Source organism: Aquila chrysaetos, chromosome 2, assembly GCF_900496995.4.
Source record: "Aquila chrysaetos chrysaetos chromosome 2, bAquChr1.4, whole genome shotgun sequence".
Lineage (NCBI taxonomy): Eukaryota > Metazoa > Chordata > Aves > Accipitriformes > Accipitridae > Aquila > Aquila chrysaetos.
The window spans coordinates 2,077,890-2,104,968 of NC_044005.1; the positions used below are offsets into that span (position 1 = coordinate 2,077,890).

Genomic DNA, 27,079 nt, shown 5'->3' on the forward strand with positions numbered 1-27,079 from the left:
TGCTGTCCCCAGGTCCAAGGAAGGAAAAGACTGGGATTTATTTAAGCCAAATTCCCCTGAAAGACACTTCCAGTTTTCAGTTAATTCAGGTCAAGATTCAGCAGCTCGCGGTTATTCCAAAGAGAGATCCTACAGCACAGAGATCATATACGAAGTCTCAGTTAGCTGCTCCTATCCTGCTGTTGTGAAGAAATCAGTGAGCCGGCAGTGCATATTACAGCCGATAGCTGCCCCGACTGGCAGCGCTCATTCCCAAATAGGGATAAGAAGCACCTTCTATACGTTGGCTGCAAATTCCAGAACAGCGGTGAAGGGTCAAGGCTTCTAACAGCTTGTGATAAAACAGTCCATCTGTTTTAGCAGTAAGATTTAGAATTATCCACAGGGGATTAATCCTTAATAAAATCTAACTCTCCTGAAAAAAAATATTACCAATTAAATATTTCCCACAGAATCCTTGAGGTTGTGAGGCACCTCTGGAGATCGTCCCATCCAAACCCCTGCTCAAAGTGTGGTAGATCAGAGCAGGTTGCCCAGGACTATGTGCAATCGGATTTTGGATGTCTCCAAGGACAGAGACTCCACAACCTCTCTGCACAACCTGTGCCAGTGTTTGACCGACTTCACAGTTAAAAAAAAAAAAAAAAATTTCTTACGTTTAAAAGAATTGCCTCTATTTCAGTTTGTGCACATTGCCTCTTGTCCTGTCCCTGAGCATCTCTGAGCTCCATCTTCTTTACGTTCTCCCTTCAGGTATTCACATACATTGATGAGATCCCCTGAGCCTTCTCTTCTCCAGGCTGAACAGTCCCAGCTCTCTCAGCCTCCCTGCATATGAGAGATGCTCCAGTCCCTTCACCATCTTTGTGGCCCTGAGCTGGGCTCTCTCCAGTAAGCCCATGTCTCTCCTGTACTGGAGGGCCCAGCACTGGACCCAGCACCCCAGCAGTGTCTCACTAGTGCTGAGCAGAGGGGCAGGATCCCCTCCCTCGACCTGCCTCCTTACCGCAAAGGTGCATCATCTGAAACACAAAAGGAGGCTGAGGGGAGACCTTATCGCTCTCCACAACTACCTGAAAGGAGGTTGTAGCGAGGTGGGGTCCATCTCTTCTCCCAAGTAACTAGTGGTAGGACAAAAGGAAACCGCCTCAAGTTGTGCCAGGGGAGGTTTAGATTGGATATTAGGAAAAATTTCTTCATCGGAAGGGTTGTCAAGCATTGGAACAGGCTGCCCAGGGAAGTGGTGGAGTCACCATCCCCGGAGGTATTTGAAAGACAGGCTGATGTGGCACTTAGGGACATGGTTTTATGGTGGACTTGGCAGTGTTAGGTTAATGGTTGGACTCAATGATGATAAAGTTCTTTTCCAACCTAAACGATTCTATGATTCTATGATAAGGTTTGATTCACCTGGGCAAATCATTGTGTTATAATAACCCCTTTCCTAACCCAAAGTAATTTCTAAGATCACAAACCTTTATAAACTCATTCAAGTAGTTACCTCATCAATACGACTATTCATACAATAATCATGGGCTTAAATCATTGAAGTCTTAGAATTTCATCACTCATTCTTTTCTTTTCATTATCCTCATGTGAACAATTTCACAGTGACAGTTCACATCCAGAGAATCAAATGGTATATATTTGCTGATTTCATAATTTATTTCTTGTATGCATGTTGCATTCTCATGTGTTTCATAACATTTTGTCATTATCAGGATTTAAAATTTTGAATATAGTAGACATGTATGAGCGTGCGTTCAAACCCATGGCTGATGCTATTAAATTACTATTTTTCTGTCAGTCTGCTCTTTAAAGACAGAATAATATGTAAGTTTGTACAAAGCTATCCAAAAGTAGATAATTTTGAACACTAGCTAAAATGATGGTAACTATTTTTTTTAACGTTAAGAAACAAAACTGGTATTGAGCAATTTTGTTTTTCGACAACTAGGTGTCCACATTGCCATGAACAAATCCTATGTAACTGTGATCACTAATCATCACTGTCACCATCTTCACTTGTGGGTCAGCTCCTTCATGAGCCAGCATTATACATGCCAATTCAAGAAATTACACATAAACAGGAAAGGGTGATCTCAGCAGAAGCAGCTAAGGACATGGGCACTTGCTGAAAAGGTAGCCCAGGAAAAAACCCGAAATTGCACCTATGAGAGGTCCCTGTTTTGTGAACAGACGTCAGCCTCAGTGGCTGTTTTTCTTATACTTTATCCTAACCCTAAGGTATTCCAGAAAAAACTCTTTGACCCTTTATGTTTGTAACTTTGCTCTTCACTGTCACATACCAGAAATAGGCTGGTATACGACCATACAGGGCAGTCTATATTTTTTTCACTAAGCATGGCATGGCTCAATCGCTTCCTTCCAATAAACAGCCAAGCTCCTGCTGCGATGTAGATCCAGGAGAATTTAGACCTGAGGCTGCATTCACGTGCTCAGCAGTGCAGAGACAACTAACCAAAAACTAAGTGAACTTGTCTGCTCTATTTAAAACCTGACCTCTGCCTGGAGGCAGGTGAAGGTTTCCCGAAGCAACCACCAGCATGTACTGTGAGGATGTGCTTGCCCTTGAAATATATATAAAAATATATCAAGTCAGATCAGCTTGGCACCAGAAAGCCTCTTGACACACTGGTTAGCACCAAGCACCCCACAGGGATTTACAGGATTTATAAAAATTGGCTCTCTATCATTTATACTTTTATATTTTCCCACACCTTTTTTTCATACTACACAAAGAAATTAAACGTGTGTCTTGAAAGAGCTATGACTAGAAGTAGACTTACATATACACCTTGAAAATATATACTCCCACAGCTTGTGAGGGAATTGTTCATGACTTTTACAAAGGAACCGTGTGCTGCTGCATCACGCACAGACTGTGCCACTCCAGCTGCCAGCACATGAGGAGAGCTCCTGCTAATTGCTTGATCCTGAATTAGTGAGGAGTGACTCAAAACACTGTTTTAGTATCAAGCAAAGTCCTTGCAAATATCACCTTTTCTGTTCTCATGCTCTAAAGTTCCCTGCTCAAAACCTCATGCGTGCACAAAACACTTCCCAGCTGTAAAAGTGGCTCCTGCTAGCATGCTGATTAGTGGAAAACACAGTTTTACAGCAATTAGGGGCTATCAGGCATCTCTCTTGCCAGCTTTGGTTGCAACTGGCCCTTGCAGGTGTTGGCAGTCCTCCCGTGCTTTTGTTTCATGCAAGTGGACATTTCTCCTGCTATTTCTCCCAAAGTGAAAAGACAAGGTCAGTGGCTTTCTCTCACCTATGTGCTGTCCATACATGTGATAGTAGAAGCTAAAACAATAGGCTGTGTTCGTAGCTCCGTAAGGATTTTTTGGAGCAACACTGAAAACAGGACTAACAAGTCTGGCCTTTTCTCCTTCCAGCCTGGGGCGTGATGTCTCAATGTACATGTAGAAACCTAGGGGAAGTCCAAATGGAAATCATTAGGTTGCAGTCTTCAAAGTCCAACACATATACATGCAGGAAGACACCAGGGCTATCAAGAATCTTGATTAATTTTTCATATTCATCTGACATCACCATGGTTTCTGGGACATATTTCTTCTACATTAAGCCCATGTCCTTTCCACAATTGCTTCAAAGACATGTTTTCTACCAAGAGTAAAATCAGAGCTAGCAGGTCAGTACTCATAAACAACTTCAAATCAATGTAACATTGTATATGCACAAGAAAAGAAAAAAATCTTTATGATGGGGTTCAGACTTCAGTCTCAAGGTTGCAATTTGTTCCTATAAGCAGTGAGCGAGGACGACTTTTAAAATAAAAGGAAAATATCTTGATGGAAACCTTTCAAGGAACATTCTCAACTGGCCATGTCAATCACATGTTCGAAAGCTCACTTTCATTAAAGAAGACAATATTCTTTTGTTCTGATCCTGGACTGTGCCAGCAACAGAGATAGTATTGACTTAATCCAACTAAGCAAATACAATGCAGTATGATTTTTTCCCCTTTGGTAGTGCAAGCAGGGGGCATACAATAAAATAGCATGAGTTACTGCAGTACTTGATAAATTCAGCACAATACGTCTGACTTTTCAAATGCAAATATACACTACAGTCAAGATGGCACGCTTCTGTTAACTGGGGTAGCAGATTGAAAATTACACATTTTAGCAACACCCAAAGTAAAAATGGGGCAAAAAAAATCTCATTGTGACAGTCTGAGAGAGTCCAAGTTAGAATTTAAATGACATAAAACAGAAGAATATTTCAAGATGTGCCAGAATATTTCCCCACTAGACTATAACGTGAAAGCAATCGCTTTGAAAATGACACAATAGAAACAATACAAGATGGTTAATGGCACCATTAGTGGGTTGTGCTTCGGGACCAGCCACACATCTCAGCATTGGCAATTTCTTTTAGAAGTCCTTGAAGTATGCTTATTCTTGGTATGATCAGGAGAAACGATGTAGCTGGCTGAATTGGCTCTCCTGGACAGGTCCTTCATCCCAACAGAGCAGCAGAGCTCCCAGTGCCGCAGGACCAGGCACACTGCTGGGGCTTACCTTCCTTGGAGCCAGTCCGATCCGCATTTGGCCCCGTGTTCGGGGTGTATTTTGTGTCTCTAGTGGCAGTGCTTTGTTTCGTCCAGTCGAAATTGTCCGTGTCATCTTGAGTGAAAAGGCAAATGTTACCATCCTCAAACCCACAGTGGAACTCTCCTGCCAACGCAGAAAATGAGCAGAAATTTAGCAGCTGAAACTATTCATCCCATGCTTCTTTGTCAAAGTACTTGTCAATTATAGCAAACACATTCTGGGATGATGCTTATTAACAGCACTGGAAAATAGACATACATTTATTTTACGTCAGTTTTCAGCCTTTAGTAGTGTATGTTTTCTTTCGCAGTAACCTCAATGAAAAAGAAATCACGGTCATCAATCTGTGTTGGTGTTACTTGAAATTACATTCAAATCTTATCGTATAGCTCCTTCTCACATATTCAGATGTATATAATTGCCCTTAGAGACACTGTCTCTTCTTACCCAGCTCACATTTCTAAAAAGCTGAGAAAAACGGGCAGCTTTGTCCATAAAACATGAACTATGGGAAAAAAAGTGAGACATGGGTTATTTTGGTTTAGGGTTAAGAATGTTAGGGAAAAGAGGACAGCAAAAAAAAAAAAAAAAAAAAAAAGAGGACTTTTCAAAATAAAAACATTATCTCCAAGTGACATCTCCTAAACTATTCTTGGTTTTCAATAGGGATGGGAAGGGAAGTAATGGCTAAAATGACAGCAAAGGAGCTTTAGGGTAGACATGAAAATCTCTAAAAATCAGGACAGTGAAGCACATGAATGGATTGCTCAGGAAGAGCACTGAGTCCCACTCAGTGGATTATAATAACCAATTAGACAAATACCTGGGAGGAAGGTTTAGCTCTATCTGAACCTATATGGGCAGGACAGGTGACTGTATCGTGTCCTGAAGACACCTTCTAGACTTTCACTAAGATTTCTGTTATGTACTTGAGGTCAAGTGGTAAAAGCTTAGGTCTAAAGAATAAAAATGCCAAGAACCCCAGAGAGGATTACTGGGATCCTCTCCTTTGTGAAACAGAGGTCCATGAGACACCCCAGTCCAGTGATCCTGCCTGCTGGGTGATGATGGGATGAGAAAGTCCTACTGTCAGACGTTTAGGAACCAAAATTAATCAAAACTTCAAGGTTCAGTTTTCATCTCAGAACAGAATAAGTCCCCATTTAGTAAAATGTGCAAAAGCTTAATTTTATGCACATGAACAGTTCCTGCTGAGTTTACTCTTCCAGCAAAGCCAATTGATTTATCTGAGAAAACAAGCAAAGCTGTCTTCTCTAGGGAGAATGCAGCTGTCTGCACACTGTGTCAGCTACGGCCTTCTTTATAGGGGTGCAATTTATATTCATTGTTATGAGGAACTCTAACACCAGGCGTCATGGGATTATTCATCTGTGTTAAACTGAGAAGGTATATAAATGTTTGCAGGTTTGGGGTTTCGGTGAACTATAAATCCACTTAAGCCACTGGAGCTTCACTGTAAATCAGTGAAGACAGAGGGACCTGGAGCTTAGCTTGGATATGTACTGCTAAGCAAGGATGCTGGTCTGAAGCTTATTTAAAATCAGGTAACACTGCAGGCTGAAGAAGCAGGCTTGAAAAATTCATTCCAAACCACAAGGTGCATTAGGAGTGATTTCCAAGCCTTCCTCACTCTGCTCCCGCCCATCCAAAGAGCAATGCAAACTGTACCCCCTCCCCAACAGTCAGCATAAAACACCATTCTATAAAACCAGGTTATCACAAAAATGCAGTCCACAGAAACTTCCTTGGCTATTAGCACCTCAAGCAGATTGACTTGATTTCTCAGTAAATCCATCAACTTTATTAGGTCCTCCAGGAGAATTAATTTCCTAAACACAGTTCCTGAACTGGCAAACATGACTGATAACCATCGGCATGATGGGGAGCCAATTTCAGGACCTTGCACCTTGGTTTGGTTCTGGACGCAGGTCTTCTGAATCCTGAATTTTGAATGATGAAAAAGTGGCAATACAGAAAATCGGTCAATGGAGGAGCAGCATCATGAGCATTGCAGAGAAGAAGTACTAGTAGAGGCCTGATTGTGGTTCTTCCTGAGAGACGAGGAAATCAAAGTACAAGGCCACAAGGAATACACACGGGCAGATTACATCCAAAATCCTCCGAGAGAGAATCATGTGAATAGATGCAGACCTACATCTCCGTCTTTATCCCGAAGACCAGAAAGAGAATGCAAAGACCCTGACAAAGCTCTTGAAAGACACAAGGACTTGAATGAAGCACGCTGAACAAAATGCCTCTCTCTGCCTCTCATTTCCAAGAATACCTTTTATAGGACCTGAGCTCCAAATTTGCTTGGTTTACACTATATTTTGTGCATTTGGCTTCCACCTCCATTTATGCAAGCCCTTCCTATAGCAAAAATGGTGCTGCTTCTACACAGTGTCATGAAATTAAAGGCCAAACAGTAGCTAAAGGAGAAAAGTTCTAACTACCAGATCCAGACCTGCAGCAAAGTGAATTAACACAAAGCATTTTCAGCCATTCAGCAGTTTCTAACACTGCCCCTCCAGTACCTTAAAAGCTGCATTTGCATGTCGCACCATGCCCTCAGAGCTTCATTAAGAAATTCCACATCAGCAGAACAAAAGATTTTTCTTCAAGTTAAAAAAAAAAAAAAAAAAATATATATATATATATATTCAGGCCAGATGAAAAAAGGTAAGTAAAAGTTTGCCATTTAATAGGAAAACACTGGTTTCATGTGGGACTCCACCATTTGGAATACAGCAGAAAGGGTTAGTGCTAAATATTCTTGGCACTAAACACTTCTTAAAAAATGACAGAAGAATAAAAATGGGAAATAGTTCCCCTGGATTAGCTCAGTACTTTTCTTATGCAAGAAGTAGGAGCTTTTAAATAGATCTGGATGATCTTGAGCTGTTCATTAATGGGGCACACCAAGTGCAGGAGGAACAGCCAGCCCTTCCCCAAGCACCCATGGGTGCTCCCGCTCATCATGACACCGCTGAGACCACTACAGTTTGCTGAAAGCACTAACAATGGTGCTAATTAACATTAAAGATAGTGGTCAATTTTTGTCAAAGCACATGCCAGCTCTGGAAGTGGATTCAGGTTATTAATAATTTCATTGCCAATTAGGGCAAAATATGAAAGTGTTCTCAAGGTAAAATACTCTTCATTGTAGTATGAATTTTTGTCATCTATTTCCACAAAATTCAAGTTGAATATGACTCTCTAACATCTAATCCTTTCCATTATTCAGGTGTAACATCCAGCTGCACTAATTGATACGAAATCCTTAGAGTTTACATTAAATGGTTTATATTGTATGTTACAAAATGAAATGTAGATCTGAGGCTACGTCTCAGGGTTTATGTCATTTTATGCTACTTGCTTATGTATTGCAGAAATTTCATAAAAAGGAAGGATTTATGCAATGTGATTATTCCAGAATTGAAGCAAGAGGAACGTGACTTTGGTTTCCAATACAGGTATCTTGTCCCAGCCGAATACAGCTCTTACTCTTCATTCACAATCTTGTAAATAAAATCAGAATTAAGCCCAACAGGTTTAGAAAAACACAGAAGTTTTGTAGAAAGCAAGGATAATAATGAGATTGAATTTGTTATGGGAGACAGAATCTCTTTCCTCCAGCTTGCAGGTTTTAACCCATTTGCAGACCAAGATTTCTTGCCTCTCAAAGGATTTCACTCAAAAAGCCTTTGGGGAAAAAAAGCACACCAAAATTTTACCATCTCTTTGGTCATCTGAAAGAAGTTACACTGGGTACCCTCTAGTTGTGGTGGGCAAACTTTCCCAGTGCCACCAGTACAGAGAGGGGCAGACAAAGAAAGCAGATGAAGGGAACGGTGGACAGGTTGCCGGAGATGCCCTCCCTGCCTTGAGCTCACACGCTCCCTACGGCAAGGACCGTTCAGATGCCACCTGCGCGCTGCCACGTGCTTACTAGAGCTATAGAGACATTTTGAAAATGAGACAGTTTCAGATATTAAATTAATAGAGGACTACAGTGTGAAGCACTTGGGACTGCAATGCATTTTTTTCTTAACATCATAGAGTATATATTTAATATATTAATTAGCAAGGGTCTCATCTGCTGCTCATTTAAGTCAATGGGAGTGGTTCCTTCAGGTCCCGTGAGCTTTGAACTAAGCCCTGATTAATTATTAATGCATTGCACAAGATCTTCTGCAAATAAGTTTAAAATTTACAGAAAGGCTTAGCCGTCACGTGTGAGAGATGGAGAGAGAGGCTGCTCGCGCAGCCCGGCGCTGCTCTTCTGCCTGGTTATGGCTGCACTATAGCAGCAAGAATGGCAGACTGGATCCCACTCCCTATACAGGAATATTTTTCACCTACGTTATTAAAAGCAAGAGTAATGGCAGAATATGTTGCAACAGCAAAATATGCATTCGCTGTGGCGTGGAAGAAAATAATGAAGTAGATAGATGTGGGGACTGTTAGGAATAGAGAGGTTTTACTGGGACATACTAAAGCTCCAGCCCACTCTCCTGTCTGCAACATTTTTGGGGATTTAGTGCCCGTGGAGAAGTGTAAGCACAAACTGTAAGAGAAGTCCTTTCTACCCTGCAACACCCCCGTGCCCGAGCACCAGCACATTAGCGAATACACAGTCAGAGTTTGCATTTTCAATCATGCCTGTGGAGCTGCCTCCTGTGCATTTGTCTAAACACTTTCACACCCTAGTTACACTTTTGGTCTCCACATTTCTCTGTGCAAATGAGGTCTGTGATTCCTGTATGCACTGCATGAAAAAACGTTCTTCTTTTGGTTTTAAAGCTACAGATGAGCTTCTGACTACCCTGGGAAGTATCAAAACAACTCAAGAACTGCAAATGTAGTTCTTATGCAAGGATAAATGAACTCAGAACATTTCATAAACTGACTTATTCAAGATTTTTACCACACCTGTTGAGGTGCAGACACTGTTCCTACACAGTACTTGAACTTTCAGCTGTTTATTTTAGCAGTATTTAGCTACTCCCATGACTAAACCACAGCATCACCCATACACACTGAGCTGCAACGCCCACAAATGGACGTTATTTCAGAACATTAGTATTTTCCTTTCGATGAACTGTTTGGGCAGAGGGAAAGAAAGATGAGCTGGAGCTATAATTTTTCCTTTCTCCATCTACTCTTGCTTTAGCACCTTGGCAGAACAAGAGGAATGACACCTTCAGCCGCCAGTCCAGCTTGCGCACAAAACTAAGGTGGTCCCTGCAATCCATGGGCTGTAACTGAAAGTGAAATACTTATAATTTACTTTTTAACTGTAAGGGACAACGGGTGCAAGGACAAATCTTCATACACATAAAAGCTGGAAAGATAAAGAAATACTTACGTAGATGTGGATTTACTGGAGCTGGAAGACAGAGCAAAAATAAAATTAGCACAAAGAAGAAATTCTAATTCATCAGTATTCAGAATATCCTAAATTTCCTGTTGTTCCCTCCCCCTCAAGACCTTGATCATGGCTCCTACACCGAGACAGCCAGCAAAACTCTAACTTCCTTTTTGAGCAAATTTTGTGGCTCCCTGGCAATCCAAAGGCAATGATTTCAGTGAGAAACAACAGCCTCTCCCATCCACAACGACTACGCTCCATCACTAATACCTGAAGCCTGGGGAAGAAGATGCTGTAATTAAGCATCAACCCTAGATTATTGGCACAGATATTGTAAGGATGGGGACAGCTGCACAGCAAAACTCCAGGGTGATGCCTTTGTACAGGAATCCAACAAAAAACTAGAGAAAGGATGAATTCATCAAAAGCAGAGGTTCTGCACTGGACCTTGCTCATCACTTAAAATTTCCTTTCAGCATTGTTCAGGAATACTTAACATAATGAATTACCATTCTACTCAATGAATAATACTATTCTTCAGTTTAAGATGTCTGTGTACATACAAGTCTTTAAGAAACAGACAGCACTTGCATTCTTCTTAGAAATGCCAATTTTCCTTTTAAATAGCAGAAAACATATGCGCAGCAAGTTTGTGAGAAGAGGTTTGAACTCATTAGACCAAGAGACACAACCGAGAAAAAAACATGAGAGTCTTCTGGCACATAAACTCTCTTCTAGGGAGGATATACTTTAAAGAAATTTAAGAAGATGACAAAGGAAAGTGAAATGTGTTGTCCGAAAAAGCTGCCAGCAGTGTCAGCACACTCCGTGCTTGCTGGAGAAGCCACGTTCAGTGACCAGGACAGGGTCCCAGCGGCACGGCTGGGTCCTGGAGGCTGCTCTCCTGGGGCTGCGCTCTCAGAGGCAGACGAGCACCAGTGCAGCATCCCACCCCTCTGCATCCCACCTCTGCCCACTCCCCATCCCACGGCAGGAGCAGCCCGTGCTGACCCCTCACCTTGGGAGGCATCAAAAATAATTTTGCCAACATTGCGGAGAAGTGTCGAGATAACTTTGCTGAAAAATATTATTTCTGTCTGTTCTTTTATGGGTCTGTGCAATGCCCCGCATGACACGGCAGGACTATTGGGTACTGGGAATCTTTGGGGAACCTGATAAAACTGGCACTTTTATTTCACAGACCCCTGGCAAAATTACAAACCCCTTTACATCCATAATTCTTTAATACTGAAGTTCATCTACTTAATACCTTAACAGGCTGAAACAGAATGATAGTCAAACAGCTACAGATATTTTAACCATGGGAATGGCTACCCAGGTTTAGGTCCAGAGTTACCTATGCAATGCTAAATGTGGGAAATGGGCTTTGAATGAGAAATTAGTCTGCAGTTCTGTGCTACCTGTTTGCAGAAGGGTAAATTTGAGGGTGGATGACTTACGAAACAGGGCCCTTCTGCTATAAGCCCTTATCCACGTGAGAAACAGAAGGATGCTAAACTCACAGCTGGAATTGCATGTTATTAACAGAAAGTTTGACTTAAAATTTTATCTCCAAATAACGGGTACATCTGGTAATGCCAGACTTCAGTACAAGCGTTGTTCCATGTTTTCTTGCTGCCCTTCCCATGCCATGTTTACAGACATGAGCTCTTGCTTTGTGACCCCAGCCACGGATTCTGTGTAGATTAGATTCAATCTGAAGTTTTCAAAACAGCTCTAAATTAGCAACTCTGCCATTTTATCTTGCCTTCTCTGAAACAAATGAACAGTGATTTGCCCCAGTGCAATCTTCTTAAGAAACTTAGTCATTACATTATATTAGATAACCTCATAGCTTTTACCAACAAATTACCTTTCATTCTCCAAGAAACATTCATTTTGTGAAATCCTTGAGTGATTGAACTTGGAATTAGCTGAAATTGCTGGAAACTGCATTTACTGATGTTTGATTTGTAACTAAACGTACGGGCTTTTATGGAAACTATCATCAGCATGTAACCTTGAGTCATGCTATTCAGATTGTTCACAGCAGAGCAAAAAAGGCTTCTTGCCAAACTAGCTTCAGTTCACACTGATTGACAAAAGCAGAAAAACAAATTAAAGCAGTTAGTCTGAACTTATCTAACACCATAAACTAGGAAAAAAAAAAGACCACAACCAAACAAAAAGCTCAGAAATCTCACTATTCTAAGTAATACAGCACACTGCTGTAAGACAACATGTAATGGCTCTAGCTCCCACTGCAGAAAGATAAGATTGCTGCATGCATGACACACAGGTAGTAAGTTAAATCAGCCATAAAGGGAAATTAATGGATGACTGAGGAAGTAAGTTCCCAAGGATGACTTTGAAATGTCTGGAAAATCTGTGCACCTCAGAGGGTTATCACTGCTCTGCTCAGCTGACCCTGGCTTGTGCTGGGAGGAAGGTTTTGCTGGTGGAGAATCTCGGGAGGAGAACAAAGTGTCATGAAACGTTTGAGCTTGGTTAGAGCCAAGACGGATGATCCCTTAATCTTCCTGCTGTTCCCTAAGCAAGCAGAGAATAAAACCTGCTGGAATTTCAGTTTGTTGGATGATTTTACTTTTTGGTGATCTGTATTTGTGCAAGTCACAGCAGAAAAAATGTGGGCTGCATGGTTTTTCTTAATGCTTGCCCTTCTATTAGGTGTAACTGCATTTATACAAAGACAGTTAAATTTCGCACAGATCCTTCCCAACACAGACACTTGTTCAGCTTACAAGTCAGGTGGCCTTCAGAGACTGCAACATTATGTCCTTCCTTTAAAGAAATAGCTGCAAACCAGCTTTCGTAACCATGAAAAAACATAAAGCCAGAGGTAAGTAGAAGCATGCTAGATATTCAGCTGCTGTATTTTTTACCACTGGAAACCGGTTACTTGTGGTAATTACAACCAGCACCTAAGAGCTTTAATGAAGAACAAGAGCCTATACCTCTGAGCACTCGCTTTGCACAGGAAAAGCAATCTTCACTGTAGATACTGCTACTCTACAAGGACAAGGCTTTCTTATTCCCATAATAGCAATTATCCTAACTTACTATTTATAACACTGGATAATACTGGAAATGTATGTCTGTGCAAACTTATAAATCCTATCATTTATGCCCTGTTTGGTGCCAATTTTATTTTTCTGGGGCTAGAAATAGAATAATAAGAATAATAGCAATAAATACTAACCACAATTATATACTTTTCTTCCATACAGAATCTGGGGAGTATCTAACCCTCATATGAAAACACGCAAGCTGGACTACAAAGCAACTGGCCACCATCGACTATCTGCTGCTGATTCTACGTACCAATAGTAGTGACATTGGGTTGCTGGCTGTTTTCATAGAAGGGAGCTAAACTTTCTTCTTTAATCACTGGTTAAATTTAAAAATATTTAAACATAAGTACACATCTAAAACAGCAAGTGCAGAAGTTTTAATTGGAGTAGTTGGAGGACTTTACAGCCAGTTCGTATCAAATAGGCTGACATAGATTTCTGTAAAGTGGTGGAGATAATATTTAAACTGTTACTATGAGACATATCTGCTGTTACTACGAGACATATCTGTTTTGTATTAGCCTACAAAACACTCATTAGTGCTACTTAAATTGCCCTGTTTGTATTTACTTGGCAGACTGTGTTCACTAGCAGAGTAACATATGTATCTACCAAAGAATTTCTCAAGTGATGTTTGGCTGTAATTATCAATGTCGCTCCTACTGTGATGATTGCTCTTTTCTCCCGTCCTTTTGGCGTGCAGAGGAGAGAATAATTCATGGCAGGTGAGGGATTTCCCTATGAAATGCTTACACCATGGGTAAGTTTTTGGTTCATGGGATTGGATACTGTGGAGTTTTTATTTGTATTTACAGCCCCCACTTGGGATGGCAGGGTGTACTGTAAAGAGCTCATTACTGAGGTTTTCCTGCTTTAATAGTCTCCTTTACTTTGGACATTCAGATGGCTACCAGCAGGCTAGCACACTGGAAGCTGTTATTTTTATATATTAGCAATTTCCATGTTAATCTCCAGTTGTGGGTTTTAATTTAAAAGGCGATGTACTCTGCATCACGTACAAAGGAGTGTAATCCAATAAAAATGACTTCACAGGCAGGATTAATGTGGCTTAACTTTAGTGATCTCAAAGTTAGACACCTCATCTAAGAGTGTCATTGGAGTGTCTCTAAAGTCCCTGGAGAGATATGGGCATGTCCAGAGGGTGATTCATCCCCTGGAAGTAATCTGGAGAAACTTTCTCCTCTCTAGTGAGGCAGCAAACGCAACCAATACACTAGAAATGTCATGTTGATCCTTACACACTTCATAACTGTTCTGGAGAAATCAGTTCTGTGCAGTACCTACCCAAGATTGTCCTACTACAAAAGACAAGCTTAAGCTGTCAAAGTAAAACCCAGGTAGTGCATGGCCTATCTATCCTCTATTTGCACAAAAATGAAACTCAACTGCAAAAGTTAATGCATTTCTTAAAGGCAAAAGACACTGCTACCATTTTTAGCAATTCTAACTGCAACGTGTCTGATCCGCTTTTCACAGTGGCTGCATTTCTTTAAAATGGGGTGAAATCCTATCAGCCTGCTTAATGGTTAAAAAAACAAAGCAAGATGTTTGCAATAGGAATCCTCACCAGCAATACAAATACATTTGTCCATTTTAAACCTAAGAAAAAACACCCTTTTACTCTAAGGGTGATCGAGCACCAAACAGGTTGCCCAGAGGCATCGTGAAGTCTCCATCCTTGGAGATATTCAAGATCTGAAAGGACGTGGTCCTGGGTCCTGTTCCTCCAAAAAGTGTATTCCTAAAGTGGTGGGATGAGAAAGAAGGGCTGACACTGCTAGAGGCCAGGGTGCTTCTGGAGTACTGATCAAAACTGAACACACAGAGGCACACACACAAAATCCCCACTGAAAATAGGAAAATTCAAATGTTTTTCTTCTTGCCTGAGGTCTCACAACTAAAAAAATTGTAATGGGAGAAAAATGTAAAAAATTATCTTTGTTCGCCTTTTAAGAAACATTCGCATGATGTCTTTTATTTTCTGGGTATTGTTTATAATTATTTCTTCCGTTGATGCAGGCCTGCTGCTGTGCATCCTGCTAGCCCATTAACTGCTTTTCTAAGATTCCAGCATTTCAGATTATAAGTATCATATTTGCATTATAAGAATGTATGTGATATCATTATTTTACAGTTGAAGCTATAACATCCTTAAAATTAGCCTGGTAATAGTTTGCTGACACTATAGTCATTGGATGGATGCTGAGATAAAAATGCATATTTTAAGCACACAAAGCCTCAGCGGTTCTGGGATCCCTCTTCAAAGGGAAGTCACTTTAGGTTTATCTTACTGATTAGCATCTGGCTCATGATTTCTGAAGCTGTGAATTTGTCGGCACCAGAGTAATAGCACTGTGTATTGCTCCAAAAGCATCTCTCCATCTGGGACACAAGGCAGCGGCTTCCTCTCTCCTGGGCGGCTGGATTTTGCATTGGCACCTCATCAGCACGTTTGAAATGGAATGCTGTTCACATCTGCGCTAATGGCAGATTCTAGCAGAAAAAATTTCAGCAGACAAAATATGCCTTTTATGCTGCATGGGAATGTTCTTCCTGCCAGCCAGGGGCTAGAAATGTAAATCACATAATGTTTCGTTAAAACCTCAAACTCAGCACGGTTGTGAGCCATAGCCGAGACCTCAATCAACCCCCTGAGACTTGCCAGAGTACACAGCCAGCATGGAGAGATTGGGATTGATGCAGAGAAATCCCAAACGTCTGAAAGAAGCTTCTGCTCCTGATCACCTTTGGGAAGACTCTGTGTCTTTCCCTTGTGCATGTGAGGAGCCCCAAAGAGACCGGACTCCTACCGCTAGTGTCGGCCTATGGGCACTTATTAGGGTAAAGAGGTCCAGCAAGGAGGCAAAGTCCAACAGGAATTGCAGCGGAATGGGCATCTTCTCCTCATTTGTATGTTCATAGATTTAGTAAACGAGTCCTCTTTTTAATTGACCTTTTGTTCTCATGAGCATTGGGAAACGTAGACTTTGCAAACACTTTCCTGTAACAGGCGAAACCTAACATTCACCCATCACCATCGTTAGCAGATCTGGCATTCAGTGAAATGTGCCACTACATTCTTTAGAATTGATATTTGAGATTGCTTAATGTAATTTTTCCCCTTGATATTAATATGGTGAGAAAAATAACTTATGATGAGATTGAGTAGGGCTGAGCTAATCATTGATCATAAAGAATTGCACATACGATGCACAAGCCATTTAATTTTTTTTCAGATTTGTTCACTACTTTAAATTATTTGACAATGATTTTTGAAAGTAATTCTTGATCTGTAGGTTGCTTTTGCGTCTTCTGCTGCACGTGATTTTCTGCTTTGGACTCTCTTAGGTATCTGTATAGCACTAATTACTGTTGCATCCAGCTCCTGGAGGAATTGGACCTACATGGCTAGCTGTGACTTGACCTGCATGTCACATGGCTTTTGTCCTGCGAGATTAGCGAGGTTCCTCATGACAGAATCATGGAATCATAGAACAGTTTGAGTTGGAAGGGACCTTCAAAGGCCACCTAGTCCAACCCCCCTGCCATGGGCAGGGACACCTTCCACTAGACCAGGCTGCTCAGAGCCCCGTCCAGCCTGACCTTGAATGTTTCCAGGGATGGGGCATCGACCACCTCTCTGGGCAACCTGGGCCAGGGCCTCACCACACTCAGTGTAAAAAATTTCTTCCTTACATCTAGTCTAAATCTACCTTCTTTTAGTTTAAAACCATTACCCCTTGTCCTGTCTCTACAGGCCCTACTACAGAAGTCTGTCCCCAAATGATAAACTCATACTTTCATGATTCCATGTTTACAAATATCTCCCCCTGCCAACACTTCCCTTTTTCAATTATAAAAACTTTCCACGCAGCACATCAGGTTCCCATTGCAAACTGCACAACGATATCTTTAGCAGAGCTACCTTCTCTCTAAGGTACCTCTTACTCATTCATAGCGATTTTTACAGAAGAAAAACAAAAACTGATTCAGTTATTCATTAAATAAATACCCTAAGAAGGGTATTTTGAGGGATTTTTCAGAGCTCTAGGAATTAATTCCTGGTAATGCTGGGAGACTGAATGGAAGGATGTATGGATACTGTATTTTTCTTGTTAGATTAAAGTGGACAAATCTTTTTCATGGCATGACCTTTTAGAGGAAAAAGTACAAATGCCCTTTTCCACTTGCATAGGTCTAGAAACGGTACCTTTTTTTTTTTAAAATCATTCACATTCAAATAAGAACTTCTCAAAAAGTGCTCATTCTGGGTGAAAAAAAAGTATTTTGATGATATCACAACTGATTTGACACCTTCAGAATACTACTTGTTTTGTTGCTTTTTCTCCAAAACTCATTGCCCTTCAAAGTGTTCAAAGTAAGAACAAACTCTTGAAATGAGCTATCTCATGAAGCTAACATTAATTTGTTCCATCTTTTTCCTTTATTTCACAAAAACTTTGATATGTTTTTGAATTTTGGCTATTCAGAATTTGTTGTTGTTGCTGTCATTGTGAATATTCCCAGAGGTGGAAACTTTTGTTTTTTCCCAGTTCTGCCCAGAACCCTCCTTCCCGGATGCCCACACTCAGTCCTTGCAGCATTATTTGCAGGACTGGTAATCAGTTCACAAAGCGCAACCCAGTGCAGCCATACCCTGTACAGCAGACCGAATTGTGCAGAATGCACCGCAACGCATTTGCTCGTACACAAAGGTCTTCTTACCACTATACTTGATGACCCGAATAGTTGAGTCCCCCTCCCCAAATCTGGTGATGGGCGTTAGACGGACTTCATACGCCTCTGGCTTGATCAGCTCAGTGAGGTTGTAGGTAATTAATTCTCCCTTTTGAATATTTCCATTCACTGTAATTTCCTGTTCCCACCAACGCTGTTGTCCAGCCTAAAATCAAAAGAAGAATGCAAATGTCAAAGCTTTTGGGATGGATATTGTCTTCACCTTAGAAATGAATGGGAGCACATGGCAGACCCGTGCAACCCCAGGTGCTTCCTTAAACCTTCAAACGACCCAGGAGGATTAGAGATACAGCAAGAACGCGAACCTCCCTGAAATAACCCACTACTGAGCGTTTCTGTGATGAGATGACAGATTGCAAACCCATTTTATCAAAAGGCCACCCCTGCCTGCCATCTGCCCGTCCTCCTCCGCCCACGCAGGTCCTGCACCAAACCTCGGGCCGCCCAAAGGCTGCAGGCAGCGTGCAGCACCCGAAGTTTGCTGCATGCAGGAAAAGAGCAGCGTTAATTCAGTTCGGGAGGATTGCTGGCACTCACTGGACAGAGACTACAGCAAGGGCTAAGCACCCGGTTTGTGACGGAGTGTAAGCACCCAAGCATCCAAGCAGATGCTGCGGCATTTTTCAAAATCTCACGGAATTCTTCCATCTTTAGGAGCCTGAATTTCTTTGGAAATCTGCCCCTATATTTAAAACCTACTTGTCAAAATGTTAAATAACCTTTTTTTTGCTTAAAACAAACGCTATTCATTTCAGTTCATTTCATCAGTTTACCAAGGCTGAATTTACCAGCTCTCAAATGCTATGCCTTCAAACCTGACCAGGTAAATTGGCTCCTCACGTCTAGTAGCCCCATTCCCTCCACGACTTTAAAATAATATTGGCCAAATGCAGTGGCAGACGTGTTTTCTGTCACCGTGCACGCCGGCTGGGAGAGCCGTGGCTCCATGAGCTGGGTGCTGCCTCCTCATTAGAGGCAATGAGGTTTCACAGCTGTCATTTGGGGCATCATTTGAAGCTAATAGGAGCATGCTGAAGAACTGAAATGCAGTTTGATTTCCAAGCACTTACCACTTTTGTTGATGAGTGAGAAAGAAATAGGCTAGCCATTAATGGCCTTAGTGCATAATTATCAGGAATCCTTGTAAACTCAAAGACAGATGGATTTCAGAGAACAATGAAAGTCAATATGAGCAAACAAGAGGCTGTTTTATAAAAAAAAAGCAAAGCATAGATTTTTGTGCTTTATAGACTGCACAGTGTTTTCAACATCAAAATCCATAGTTTCTTTTATTTATATGCCTTACCAAGAAATGAAAAGAAAAAAAAAATCTAATTAAGAAGAAGGCATCAGAAGAAGAGAGTGCCACATTGCCTCTAACATTACTTTAACTAGTTTATAGATAAGCAGAAATCATACACATTTTGGGCAGCAGAATGACTTGGTATTGCAATATTACTTGCAGATACTCTGCCTTATTACAGACACTATCTGCAGAAAACAAAGGAAAAATCATTAAATATTTACCATGCATCCCAAGACAACTCTACAGGTGCAGTGATGCTAAAATGAGATGTTCCAATAAGGTTACTACACCTGTCACGACGCTGAAGTTCTTACCTATTCCATGTTCGCCGATACAGAGTTTATTAAGGACAGAAAACCTTTTATTCGAAAACTTTAATTTGCTGATGCAGTAAAAATGTACACTGAAATTGCTGAAATCTAGTACTAAATCTACCACATTTCATCCAAATAAACTACATTTGCAGCAATATTAACAGACTCCAAGCTTGAAATTCATAGCAGTGGGACAGAGATGTCAATACTTTTATCGTTAAAGTATGTTACACACGTACAGCTATATGCCCATTAAATAAAACTCAGACCACGAAGCAAAAAAACAAGAGACATTCTTAAGAAAATCGGGGTCATGGAACAGCTCTAGACATCAGCTTCACTTTGCTTCCACCAAAATCAGTGTGTGTTTTACCGTTCTTTGAGCCTTTGCGGGGCTTGAGTTAGACCAATGCTGAGTGCATCTGAGATGTTATTTCAGGGTTTCTCCTCTTGCACATGCTGGCTGAGCCATGCTATAGGCTCAGGTGGCTCTTCAGGGCTGGCCCCGCAGGCGTTAAGTCATGCATAGGAGAAATGCTAGGTAAAAAAATCTCAGATTAGGTTAGAAATGTAAAAACAAGTTGCCGTAAGGAAAAACCACACCACTGCCTGCCCGATGTGCAGAGTTACGTCGGTTAATACAAATCCTGCACGTGCACAGGGTAGCGGTCTGTCTTGGAAGCCTGGCCCTTGCACCAGCAAGCGTTCGGATGGATGTGTGGGTGTAGGGCGGGACGAGAGGTAAGCGCATTGCTGAGGACCCTGGGGACGCCGGCCTGAGCCCAACCTACAGCGTCTGCCCTGAGCAGCATCCCATGGGTGTCCACCCCAATCGCATCCCCTTTTCCCTGTTGCGAGCATTCAAATCACCCGCTTCATAAGACACGATAGTAACGAAATGTCCACCACAACTTTGTACACAGCCTGGACCGTGCAGCGTTCCTCTGAATGGTTTCCCAAGACCACTACACTACAAAGAGTTATTATTAAAAGTAATAAAGATACTGAAAATATGTGCATTTATATTGTATCTTAAAAGGTCATCCCAGTGGGGCTCATGAAAAATTTGAATTTGACAGATTCTGTTAGATGCCAACTCTTTCACAGCGCTTTGTACCTAAGTACTGAGACCAACACAACAGTCGATGAAACCCAAGGTACAGGTTGTTTAACAGAAATTCAGTCTGTTCTCCTTGTCTATTCTTTAGATACCCATGAATAAAAACATGCCACGGATACCTGCTTCACGCAGGTTTTGCACTGTGTTATTTTCGCATCCCACAGCTCGCAAAGCAACTGTCAGCACACGTTAGGGCAACTGCTCCTCCCATCCTCTGCTCTGCCCACCGGCCGCCCTGATTTTATGCCACGCACACCTCTCCTGCTCCCATCTCACAAAAACCTTCCAGGCATTGCTGAAATCCGAGCGCTCAGGAGAAAAAAGACGAATGCTGCGTACGGTCAACGCTGCGTGTGGAAAAGGATGTGAAGGTGCAAAGACAAGGCTCCGCTTCTCACGCACACCGGGTAAAACGGCCACGGAATTCCGATCTGCCTTTAATGCTCACAACAAAGGTGCACAGATTATTTAAAACATTGCAAAAACAAACAGAAAGGGCACCGGGACCTTTCGTATACATTGAATAATGCATAAGGCACTGTGCACCTTCATGGGCTGTCAGGGAGCCCTCCCAGTAACGGATAAGCCTTGTCTCGAGTAGACCATTGTCCTTGAGAGCAAAGTGATGAGTGTGCTGCAGAGAAGATATTAAGGATAATTATGATAAGATTTAGACCGTATTTTTTACAGCGGTGCATGGGGAATTTGCCCGTACGGATCTTCTCGCTGGACCCATGCGGACGGACGCTCGCCACGGCTAGCGTGGTCAAACTGGAAAGTGCTTCCAGAGAAAAGCTGCTGCTCTCAGGGGAGGAACTGGAAACAAGCCTTTGTGAATATTTGTAAATTTACCAAGCTATCTAGCCAGTCAAGTAAAATAACCTTCTATTTTATCTGTGCAAGTATTTCTGGTTTTGTATTTCTTAAACGCAAATTTTAAATTTTCTAAACCCAACATGGCTATTTTAAAATGTCCTTCAAGTACATCTACAAGTGCAAAAATGACCAAGGTAAATGAGAATTTTTTTCTCAAAGAGAAACTTTTTCATTCACACACCCCTGCTCCCATACTGAAAAACAACATCATTTAAAAAAAAAAAAATTCCTGAGAAACTCCATTCTACCCAATATTTCTGACTATACCAAACTGTGGTAGGAGCTGAATTCACCGTATCTTTATAGACAGTGACAACAACAAGGCACCTAGTGCCGTTCCTGGCACAATTTCTTAAAAGCTTTATAATGAAGACCAAGTGTTTTATCTGAAATACGTACAAGATTTTAAAATTATAATGATAAGCAGAAATTTATAGAATTCACAAATGGGGAACAAATTTACATGCAACTAATACAGCCCACAAATGGAAACCTAAGGTCTCTATATTTTTTTTAGTTTTGCCTCAACAGCTCCCCCCAAAATTTAAGTGATGCTAATATACTGGAACAGAAACTGCTCTGCAGAACTCACGAAGGCTGATGGTCCTTCAAAAGGAAAATTCCCTGCTCTTACTTCCATTATGATTATTGTTGCTTGTTCTTTGCAATGGATTCCAATTTTTATTTTATTTTTTTTTAAATCAAACTATCAACTTGAATACAAGAAATTTTCACAAGCAAGATTAAACTAATTGACCGTACCCCAAAAGTGAGTGGTATAATACCAAACATAATTTCATCATTTTGTCTGTACCTTTCACAAAAATTAAGAATCAGAGAAACATAAAGTCTGGAGAAAATTACCTAATTTTCAACATGAAGAAAATAACTATTTTTAAGACATCATTAGTGTTTTTTTAAGCCACATGTTTTACGCCATCATGTTGGTTACCAATTACATTTGTGAGTACTGTATTAACAAAACTGTGCTTCCAGTTGTGTGAGCTAATACTGACTTTCTGGCAGTTATTTTAAGTTAGCTAGCCATTGCTTTCTGGCAGTTGTTTTAAGTTAACTAGCCATTGCTTAGAGCTGCTTCTGATTCCTTACAGTGGTCTACTGTAAAAATATTCTCCATTACACCTCGTCTTTGGATAAGAAATTACTGAAACGGAGACTTCAGCAAATAATTTTAATAATTAATACTTCGTCTTTAACGTTTGCAATTACCAAAACTAGTCATGAATTTGTATCACATTCAGTTGCTGCTTTAGATCATCACCCTTTTCTACAACCACCCAAACAAAAGCAATAAAGAAGCTCCATTATTTTACTCATTGTGAAAGCAAAACAATCTGATTTTTCATTTCAGTATTATGCATCCTAGGCCAGTACTGGATATTGGTATTTCTCCATAGGAAGCAACACACATCTTTTTGCCTTGCAATCAACACCAGCTCTGTTCTAATTCTATTTTTTACCATGGAAACCAGAAAAAACCCCAAACATCTCAAAATTGTTCACTAGGTTTGACACGAAACCTCCCCATGCCTGATTTTTCAGCTCTGCTATTGAACAAATAAGTAAAGAAAATCAGTATCAGCACAGCTTTCACCACATTCAGCTTTCAACCTTCTCTTTCCACTAAAATAAACCCTACGGTCGCAGTGGAAGTGAAGTGGCTGCATGGAGGCATCACTCCTAGAGCCTGGGACATCCCCGTCGGATCCCAGCCCGCAGCCTGGGCACCGCCGCGGAGCCGCTTCCCAAACCTGGCGTGAAACAGCAACGGCATCGTTGGCTGACAAATATTAAAACTGTTGAAAATAAGTGTAGCAGTTGAGCTCGTTTACTTGCTGATACAGCAAAAAAAATGAAGGTCAGATCTATTCGGAGTTGGAGAGCCATGCAACCAGCCGGAGGAACAAGGGTTTTCTAGCACAACGTTTTTAAAGGTCTGCATGGTGCTGAGACACCTAACACCGACAACTGAAATGCCCAAGACACCTTAAAAATAGGATTTAGATTCCCACAACACCTTAGGGTTGTTCAGACTCCTAGCATGAAACCGCGGAGGCTCTGCAAAGCCAGTCTCCGTGTAGGAGGAACCCAAAGCTCTTGGTCACTCACTGGTTGGCCTTGAAGCACCAAGAACAACCCAGCCCTCTGCCCTTGCTCCTGCAGCACCGCCTGTCTGCCTCCAGAGATCTGGGCATCTATTTGGGCTCCCTTGGATGGGAAAGGAGCCAAATCTGCACCACCCACTTCCTCGAAATCACCTGTGCAGTCTCTCTCTAACATTCAGGCTGTGCTTTTTTATATTAAAAAGTCAAGACTGATGCTTCAAAGAGAGAATACAGAAGCATACACAACCGTAAAACATCTGCCTGCATGTCAATTTATGTGTCCAGAGCTTTAAAATCAGTAAGAATCAAGACTTGCTTGAAAAAGAATTTCTGAAGGAGAAAAATTCTTATAATCAAAGCCCTTTCCCTTATAGAGATAAGGATGAAATACATTTCAGGAAATTTACGTTGACCAAGCTGAAACAACAGTTTTCCAGTGGTTTGTGAATATTTGTAAAGCACTGAGGAAAAATCACATTAGTTTCTGGAGCATTTATTAGCATTATCGTGTATCTAACCTGTAATTAATTTAGCAGAGCGTACCTACGTTCAGTCAATCCAGAGCACAGAATGCTTCACAGGGACTCCTTTTTTCTTAGTTACTTTGAATATTTAGAAATCTTTGTTCCCTAAAGCTAACAGACAAGCAAAATGTATTTCCCTGACATCAGAGAAAGGGGACTGTAAAAGTGTGGCAGTGTTTTATTGCAGCAGGCTGAAACCATCTCCTCTACGCTGTCAAGGAAAGGGTATTTATTCTGTGCCTGTTGTTGAGAAACACTATATTCTCTAAAAGACTTGAACATATAGATTTCTTGAGAAATTAATCCTATGGGATGATTAAATATTGATTGCCTATATGCACAGTTATGTTTATAAAAAATAAACACATCCTTAGTCCATTGTACTTGGCCTATTGATTTCAATCATAAATTTCTTCATTGACTCAAAAAGTCAGACAAGCATCTCTTTAATTAATGACAACTGAAGCAATGTAAATTAATGTACTGTATACTCCTATAAAAAGCTCTGGCAGTCTTTAAAGTAATTTCTTTACAATTTATAACAACAACAACAATTGATTTTCCTTAATAAAAGAAGAGTTTTCTTTAGCAGTTTTATATATATATATATATATAAATATAAAATAGCACTGTTCAGTTCATGGGCAAATACTTTTCTCTGCACACTGCAGGGGGAAAACTCCCATTTAGTGTTTGCCTTATTTCTGCTGCGGAAATCCAGTGGCTGCTCTTCTTTAGCAATTTTGCCCAGCAATATAATGAGAGCTATCTGGTTTTGAACATAAACCTTATCAGGTAGGTGGCTCCTGTGTCATCTTAATTTCAAAGGATAGTTCCAGCCCTGAAATGACTCACAGTGACAAGTATTTGGAATCCAGGCAAAACCAACAAGGCCAGCTGCAAAGCATGTTCTACCACGCTCATCGTTTTATTTTCCACCGTGCATCATGCAACACTGCTGTTGACGACATCTCTTTTCTTATTTAATATTTTCACATGCAATCAGTGGAACTGCCGAGAGCCCACGTTTGTTTCCGTGCTGAGCTGGTACCTGCTCTCTGCTCTCCTGCAAATTCGGATGCCAGCTGCTGTTGAGGCAACAGGGACCAAGAGGTCAAAGAGAGCCCGGAGCAGACACGCCGTGAGGTTTGAGGTCAATCACAGCCCAGAGCTTGCTGGAGCCAGGGACGTTCTCTGAGCCAGAGCGCCCCGAGGGAGGTTGGACACCGTTATGGGGCTGGAGGTGTTTGCTGGAGGAGCACGTGGCCACCCTTCTGCTGGGCAGGACCTGCCTCTGCTGCCTCTTCTTTCCCTCTTTCCTGCCTGGAAAACAGAGTATCTAAAGCACATTTAACAGCGGGCACAATCTTTTTCAATTAGCTAACTTCTAATCCATAAGAACAATCGCAGGCATGTAAATCGACTTTCTTCTTGCAAGATTACATTAACAATCATTCTGTATTTGGTCCTACCATTCATTTTACTTATTTTGTGTTTAGCACGTTGCGTAATTGGTTTTATGTGGTATACACAAAAGCATAAAAAAATTTTCTCTCTTTCTTTTTTTTTTTTTTTTTAGGAAACTAAAAGTCCCCGAGTCTTTAGTAATTAGGAGCTTGGAGTCCAAAGATACAGAATGTTATAGACACAGTTTTTATGGGCTATAAATTGATGGATGAGTGGTTCAGATGTCAGAAACATCTGTCCATGATCCAAATTTATGGCCTCATATTTGAAGAAGAAAGAGACGGGAACAATTTAAGGAAAGCTAGTATGTGAAAGCTGGAAGCTAGATGATCCAACAGTTAGGTCCTCTTTAAATACGTATTACATCTCAGGTTTTAAAGGCAGGGTGGAAAATGGTAACGCAGGAAAAGAGAGAGGTCATTTTTATCAGACCAAAATCAAAATACAGGACAAATATCTGCTAAAAACTTGTTAATTGGAAGATAAAATACACTGCCTTCTGTTTTTCCATACAAATGAATAATAATAAAAACATCTTTTAAGATATGAACTAGGATACTTCAGTCCATTTGCTAAGCAAACTGTAATTTAGAATATTTCATAGCTGGGAGGTTGTTGTTTCTTTGCTTTTAACAACCTTAGACACGGGGACAAAGAGTAAATTCTGGATTTATAATATGCATGGCTTCCTTTAATCTGAAAGGCAATAAAATTTATCCCCGTTCACTTTTTCCTTTGTGGCAAATTTGATCCATACCTGTACATGTATGGGAATGAGAACTGTGCTATGGCCCGGACAGAAAATTACATACTCCATTTTGCAGCCAGTGACCATGCAACCTTCACAGAAATCCCCTTCACGAGCTCATAATATGTATTTGAATACATCTGACCCCGTACACTGCTGAATGAAAACAGAAGTTAAAAATACAATGAAGCCAAACGGTGACCAGAAGGAAGCGTACAGAGAAGTGACCTGCTCTGGGCTCTTTGAAGAGACTTTCTCATTATCAACTGACTGGGACCGCAGACATCTGTGGACGGAAAATAAAGGAAAGGTAGGAACTTTAATCTTTCAAATAACAAGCTTGAACAAGTTACTCTCTGGTTTACAGGTACCGGTTGACTTTTTAATACTTCTTTAAAGCGGAGCCGATCGTTTTCTAGGTCACCGCGGCTGCATCGCTGCCGGCGGTACAGGGAACGCGGCTATCGCCTGCTGAGGAGCAGAGCAGCCGCCACGGAGATCAGAGCCGCAGACCCTTCGCGTCTGCTCCGGGAAAGTCTCACTTGTTTCATTTGCTTTCATCCTGCTGACAGTAAATATCAGAGAGCTGGAAGCACTCGCTCATCACTCCTTGAATGTTTGTGCAACTCGGGATTCACTAACTGTTATCATTTATAAAAAGCCACCTGAATCTGTCTTTGGCAAAAGACAAACTATGGAAAGGAAACACCTCCACGTGATGCCCAGACAGC

At 41.1% G+C, this 27,079-nt stretch overlaps 1 protein-coding gene across 1 annotated transcript in view; it reads right to left on the reverse strand.

Annotated features, from left to right (window-relative positions):
- MDGA2 (MAM domain containing glycosylphosphatidylinositol anchor 2) overlaps positions 1 to 27,079 on the reverse strand; it is a 385,028-nt gene that overhangs the window by 12,066 nt on the left and 345,883 nt on the right. The window contains exons 11-14 of the mRNA XM_030036202.1: positions 17,835 to 18,012; positions 9,994 to 10,014; positions 4,572 to 4,727; positions 3,299 to 3,457 (exon numbers count right to left, since the gene is read on the reverse strand). Of these exons, the coding sequence (XP_029892062.1) occupies positions 3,299 to 3,457; positions 4,572 to 4,727; positions 9,994 to 10,014; positions 17,835 to 18,012 (514 nt within the window). The remainder of the gene's footprint in view (positions 1 to 3,298; positions 3,458 to 4,571; positions 4,728 to 9,993; positions 10,015 to 17,834; positions 18,013 to 27,079) is intronic.